General features: G+C 27.8%; 1 protein-coding gene across 1 annotated transcript; it reads left to right on the top strand.

Moving 5' to 3' along the window:
• Nucleotides 1-238: 238 nt before the first annotated feature.
• LOC134830685 (kelch domain-containing protein 3) lies at nt 239-4,635 on the top strand. The gene is made up of 3 exons (XM_063844240.1): nt 239-1,586; nt 3,638-3,833; nt 3,893-4,635. Exons 1-3 carry the CDS (start codon nt 854-856, stop codon nt 4,107-4,109), a joined length of 1,146 nt encoding a protein of 381 aa, XP_063700310.1. The 5' UTR covers nt 239-853; the 3' UTR covers nt 4,110-4,635.
• Nucleotides 4,636-7,150: the final 2,515 nt, after the last annotated feature.

The following is a 7,150-nucleotide window of genomic DNA, read 5'->3' on the forward strand; positions in this document are numbered from 1 at the left end:
ACATGAGGCTCATAACTACCGTTTTTTGGATTTCCCCATTCACATATTTCACACATTCACAAATATGTGACGGAAAAACGTTCCCTTGTAATGTCGCCGATGCACTGCTACCATTTCCATCTCCCTCTCGCACATGCACTTTTTGAAAAACATTTCTATAGCCATCTCGCTCGTTATTTGTCGTCGCACTGTCAAGCTCCTTACTTCATCAGTCTAAAAAAAATAACAAATAAGTGAACACACAGAAATTTTTTCTTCGTATTTTTTTGGTTCGCAGTTCGATAAACATTTTATAATAATAATTACTACACTTTCAAAAAATCCACACACAAAAAATAAAAATAGGCATTAAAATATTTATAATTTCCACGGCACCTCGGCTTATTTTATTCGACGACAATTTCTTAATGAAAACAAGGGAGTTCAAGAGACTTGCAAAAAAAAAAGTTTTTTTTTTTGTAGTAGACTATGACTAAACAGGTTATTTGCCTTTTTTAGTCACTCCACACCGAAATAAAGGAAAATAAACAAAATAAAAGAATATTAATGTTTTAAAAGTTATTTAAATTAAATTTGCAAAATTTGTGTTGATCAAAATTCTGGTGCAGTCGATTTTTTCGCCCAAAAAGTGCACACACGACGAAAAATATGCGAGACCTTAGTTGTCGATTGTTGTAAATAACTTTTTATGTGAAACACTGTTGTTGCGTCTCGCTTCGTGTATGTGATAATTGAACCAAGATCAAGTGTAGACAAATATTAGATAATAATACGTAACTACGCGCAAGCATTGCAAGAGGCAAAATAAAAAAAAAAAAGTGAACGACGCTTAAAATAAACGCAAGAAAAAAAAATGTATTGGATTTCGCGTATCGAAGGAGGTCCAAGACGCGTGAATCATGCATCTGTTGCTATCGGCGATTACATCTACTCGTTCGGCGGCTACTGTTCCGGCGAGGATTACAGCACGATACAGGTCATGGATGTCCATATGCTGAACACAAACAACCTCCGATGGTCTCTCGTGTATCCGCGACGCAGCGAAGAGAAAGAATTGCACCCAAATGTGCCGTTTCAGCGTTACGGACACAGCGCTGTCGCCTACAAACATCGCGTTTACATCTGGGGCGGTCGCAACGATCAACTAGTTTGCGGAATTCTCTTTTGCTTCGACACGCATACGCGACGTTGGAGCAAGCCTGATGTCTCGGGGCCCCGACCTGGGGCACGTGACGGTCATACCGCTTCCGTAATCGGCGAATACATGTACCTGTTTGGCGGCTTCGAGGAGGGCAGTGATCAGTTTTCGCGCGATTTGCACATACTTAACCTCAAAACGCTCACGTGGCGCTACGTGCAAACGTTTGGCGAGCCGCCGTCCTATCGGGACTTTCATACGTCGACGATAATTCCGAGTCTGAATCGCATGTACATTTTTGGGGGGCGCGGGGATATTCATAGTCCGTATCACTCGCAGGAGGAGGTTTATTGCCCGAAAATTGTGTATCTCGATTTGGCGACGAATCAGTGGCATATGCCGACGACGACAGGTAGCGAGCCGCTGGGAAGGAGAAGTCATTCAGCGTGTAAGTATTTTTTTTGTTTGTTCAACAAACTTTGATCGATAAAATTTTTTGAGACGCAAAATGCAGGAAAAAGTGCAAAAACCTGAAAACAAAGGAAAAAAGTGTAAATAAAGTGATAAAAAAGATAAGAAGTGAACGATAAATATGACCTAAAATATGCAAATTTGTCGTAAAAGGTCAAAAAACTCTTGAACAAATAAAAATGAAATTGTTCGGAAATAATTTTGTAGAAAATGAAAGTTTTAGATTTTCAACAATTTAAAAAAAAATAAAAAAATTAAAAAAAGAATAATTTTTATTAAAATATTATTACAAAATTTATCAAAATATTTTAGTTTTTTTTTAAACCTAAAATTTATGAAATCAAAAAAAGACTTAAAATACTTTTTCATACAAAATAACTAAATTTAGTCAATTTTTTGTCATTAAACAATACTTTAGTTGTTTTTAAGATATTTACATTGCAATTTTATAATTTAAAATTGATTTTAGAGCATTTCAGAAAAAAAATTTAAACAAAAAAAAAATCGTAAGAATAACTGTCAAAAAAATTTTGAAAAAAAAAAAATTTTTTAAATAAGGCCGCTCTAAATATTTTTCTATGTTTTTGTCCCCTGCCCCATTTCAAAAGCTGAAAATTCAACGGGGCAAAATAAAAAAAAAGTTAAAAATTTCATCAAAATTGACCATTTTTTGGTCATTTTCCTTACTTTTTCAAGGAATTTTCAAAAATTTTTAAAAATATTTTCAATTTTTAAAATTTTTTGTGTTGAAAATCGAAATTTTACATGAATTTTATTTTTTTTTTAAATTACTTTTCAAAATTTTTTGACAGTTATTTTTATGAAATTTTTTTGTTAAAATTTTTAACTTGAAATACTTTCAGATCAATTTTAAATCATCGAATCTCAATGTAGATACCATAAAAACATCTAAAATATTCATAAAAGACCAAAATTTGTTAAAATTTTGTCATTTTGTATGAAACAGTATTTCAAAACTTTTTTTTTTTTATTTTGCCCCCCCCCCATTTTGAAAAAAATGTTTGGGACAAAAACATCTGAAAAAATTTGGAGCGGCCTAAATATTTTTAGAGAAGAGAATTATATAAAAATACAATTTTTAATACAAAAAATTTTGAAAATTGAAAATATTTTCTTACAAAAGTATGAAATATGACAAAAAAACGGTTATTTTTCAACATTTTTTTTATTTTGCCTCATTGAATTTACGACTTTTGAGACATTGAACTAAAAGTTCAAAAACAAAAAAAAAATTGGAGCGGCCTTATTTGATCAAATAAATTTAATTTTTTATTTAAAAAAATAATTAAGTTTTATTTACCTAATAAATTGATTTTTTTTTTTATTATAAATTATTTTTTTTGTCTAAATTAAACAGACTTTTAATTAAATTGAATTTTAATTATTTATTTAAAAATAATTTTAAAAAATGAATTAATTTATTATATTAAAAATATAAGTTTCGAAAAATGTTTACAAAAAAAATCGATAAAGATTAGATCAAGATTAAAAGGCAAAGATTAGATCAAAAAAAAAAAAAATGCAGAAATAAAAAAACAGCAATCAATGTTAAAAACAAATGTTTGAGTAAATTAAAAAAAAAATTAATTTGAGTAAATTAAATTAATTATATTAAATAAAATTTTCTGTTATTTTCAGTAATTTTTTTTTGTTAATTTTCATTAACTTAATTTTTTATTGATTTCATAATTATTCATAATAAAAATTTCAATCGTTCTTGACCTCGTTCGAACGTGACAAAAACCTTAGAAAGAAATTTCAAGAACTTCGGAAGTGCTTTCAAACTTATTTTGATAACGCCTCAAAGTAATCACGACGACGACGTGCGCAACCTCTGAACGACCTTTTCTAATGCATTTTGATAATTCATAAATTTTGTTTATAAATTTCTTATCGCACACTTCACGTAATTCCTGTCAAAACGAAAAAAAATTGCCTATCGATCAATAAACTCGCTGCGTTACGAAAACATTTTATTTTTCACGTTTCTCTCTGCTTTCGTTGCAGTTATTTATAACAATCGTATTTTTATATTTGGCGGCTACAACGGGAAACTCGATACACACTTTAACGACTTGCATTGCTTTGATCCGTCAACCAATGTATGGCGTCTCGTAAGGACTCACGGAACCCCGCCTAACGCTCGACGAAGACAATCATGTTTAGTAATAGGAAGGAAAATGTTTTTATTTGGTGGCACATGGTAAGATTTTTCTTTTTTTCTCATCTCGCGTGTCATGTCACGATTATTTTTTTTTGTAGTCCACAATATCTCGATCCGTTGGACCTGCGAACATCGCTCGTCGACTACAACGATACGCATGTACTGGATTTTTTTCCCACCCTCAAAACACTTGCAATAATGTCTGTGATTGAAAATAATTTAGACCAAACGTGGTTACCGCAGGGCATTCGATGGGACATTCGGATGCTGACGCAGCCCAACTCGATTTCACGTCCCTTCAATCATTTGGGCTAACAGTTCAACTGGTTCTTCGATGTCGACCAAAGGATGCGCATTTTAAGGTTGCTTTTTTAATGATGAAGAATTTCGTAGTTTACACACACACACAAGAAGGAAGAAGCATACGTATCACGGCATTTTTACGGAAAAGAGAAAAAAACGACGTAGAAGCAAAATTAACTCTAGCAACGAACGTGCCACAAGAATTTCATAGTCATCATCATAATCATCAAAGCAAAAAACTTTTTTTTTATTATCAAGGAGAAATCGCAAATTTAGCTTACATGACGAAGCACATGAGGAATCAACTCAACATTGGCAATCATCTAGACTTATTAAAAAAAAAATATCAAAAATCTAGTCAACAAGGGCTTTTCGTCCCTTTTATTATATAAAATTAATTAAACATTAGAATTAAGCAAACCGCATCAAAAAAAAACCACAATCATGATCTCACAAAGAGAAACATTTTTTTTTTGTAATTGAAAACTTTTTTTTTCACGCGCAACGCATTTACAATTACGAAAAGGGAAAAAAATTATCGAGGAACCGTCGGTTACTGTTTAATTATTATTATTATTATTGCGAAACGTCTAGATGTTAATTATATTATGCAAGCTTTTAATTTTTTTATCAAAGCAAGCTGCTGCTGCAAAAAAAAATCACATAGAAATCAGTAGAAAAACAGAAAAAAAAGTCTAAGAGGATTTATTTTGTTACTCAAAATGGAAACTAGTTGAAAGAGGAACGAAATATTTTATTAAAAAAAAACGTAGGTAACAAATAAATAAATGGATACAAAGAGAAAAGTATAAAAAAACCAAAGATTTGGTCGTAGAAAAAAAAAAGAAGAAGAAGTTTATCAAAAAAATTGTCGTCGTAGGTCTTTGTTTTAAGTGTTCAAAAAGTATAACAAACAATAAGCTTACAACAATGAAAAAACATAAACATAGATTATTTTTTGAATCAAGTCTCTACCAAAATAGAAAAAAAATAATAGTTGAACAAAACATCTAATTAAATAGAAGAAGAAGAAAAAAAAATACAAAACAATGTAGATTTATTGTTCATTATAAAAATGCCTTGACATATAACGTAATAAGCAAAAAAATACCGTAAAACCATGAAGAATACATAGATTTTATTATTAATGGGAGATTATGGAACGCACAAAAAAATAAATAAAAGTTATGATTTTTCGATTGTTAATTGTAGGTATAAAAGGATTGTAAATTAGCGTTTTGATGCGTTTGAAAGGGATTTTAATCAAATTTTACTAATTTTTAATCTAATTGCGCATTAAAATTATAAATATTAAAAAATATAAAATTTTTCTTCTTGATGATGGTTACATTTTTTTTATTAATTTGAAAATTAAATTTTTTAAAATTAAAAACGCTAATAAAACGCAAATTTTGTTTTGCTATAAAATATGCTATAAATTTGATTTTTGTAGTGAAAAAAATTGCCAATTTTATTATTTTTTGTCTCCATTTGTAATTTTTATGTAATTTATTACCCTTTGAATTTCTTGAAATATGTTTGTTTATATTTGAATCATATTTTAAAATTTGAATTGAAAATTTTTTCAAAATTATATATCTTAGCCTCTTCAAAAAAATTAAACTTTTAATTTAAATTTTCAGAACTTTTAAAAATTCAAAAAAAATTATAATTATTTGTTTTGTGATTTTTCAAATATATTTCATAATTATTAATGAAAAGCTAATTTAATTACAGAAAAAAAACTATTTTCAATGAAAAAAGTATGAAACAACGCTTAAAGATCTGAAAATTATGACTGAATCGAAATCACATGTCTTTCAATACCCAACTTTCATGCGGATCTAAATGAAAAATACTATAAAAACTTTTTTAAAAAATCAATAAAAATTATCAAAATTTAAACTAAAATGATTTTTATGAAAATTTCTTTCCTTTTCGCTATAAAATAACACAAATCGCTTCCAACCGCATCAAAACGCAATACAAAACCAAAAATTTCATTGTAATTTCCAACTGAGTCCTTGAAAAAAATGTATTAATGATAGAAACTTCCATCTTTCAAAAATTAAAATCGTTAATTGTGAAAAAAAACCAACAATTTATATTTAAAAAAATTAAAGAAAGCTCTTCTAGATGTAATAACCTTCAAACTTAAAATTAATAAAAAAAAATATTTGTCATAAGACGATGATATACTTGAATTAAACTTAAAAATAAAAAAAAACCTATATAAGAAAAAAATGATATAAAATTAAAAATAAAATAAAATGAATGGAAAAGCATATTTTAGAATCTAAGAAAAAAAAATTAAGATTAAAACATGATTGTTGTTGATGTGATATCTATATTTGTCTACTACCTACTAAAAAAAATACTAACGTAAAAAAACGAACAAAATTCTACAAAATATAAAAAAAAAACATTTTTGAAATTCACTGATTCTAAGATGTATACGACGAATCTACATTCATAAATGGAAAATTTTCGATTAGTTAAAAATTAATTATTTTTCGATCAAATTTCTCTCTTTTTCCCAATAAAATTTAAAAATTTAGTCATGAAAGAAACAATTACTTCAGTGCATTATGATACGTAATAAAAAATAATAAAAAATATATATGAATGTCGTTTGTGGTGATAATCAGAAGTTCTCAGAAGAGGCAGAAAAAAATAGTCATAAAGAGAAAAAATATATATTTAATGTTAGAAACACGCAGATGATCAATTAGACTTTATTCTAATAAAAATTTAGTTTTCACAAACTCTTCTTCTCTTGTTAAATGAAAGAAAAATTTAATTCTCAATTAATGAACACCAAGTACATGCAATATATTCAATTTCGATAAATTTAGTGATAAAAAGTAAAATTTAAGAATAAATTTTCGATAATTTCTTTTTTATTAGGAATTATTAAAAATTAAAAAACTATGTTAATGAACAAAAAAAAAGATTATATTATTACTAGATAGTAAAGAAAATATAACAAAAAAAAATTAATTCTGTCAAAAAATAATTACTTTCACTTTTTAGCCTATTTTTGGTATCGAAAT

Source organism: Culicoides brevitarsis, chromosome 2 (genome assembly GCF_036172545.1).
Source record: "Culicoides brevitarsis isolate CSIRO-B50_1 chromosome 2, AGI_CSIRO_Cbre_v1, whole genome shotgun sequence".
Taxonomy (NCBI): domain Eukaryota; kingdom Metazoa; phylum Arthropoda; class Insecta; order Diptera; family Ceratopogonidae; genus Culicoides; species Culicoides brevitarsis.

Bases quoted from the DNA above. Each gene is read 5' to 3' on its own strand.
- LOC134830685 (XM_063844240.1), top strand. From the start codon at position 854: ATGTATTGGATTTCGCGTATCGAAGGAGGTCCAAGACGCGTGAATCAT. The intron at 1,587-3,637 runs GTAAGTATTTTT...CTTTCGTTGCAG, and splicing joins AAGGAGAAGTCATTCAGCGT to TTATTTATAACAATCGTATT. The intron at 3,834-3,892 runs GTAAGATTTTTC...TTTTTTTTGTAG, and splicing joins TTTTTATTTGGTGGCACATG to TCCACAATATCTCGATCCGT.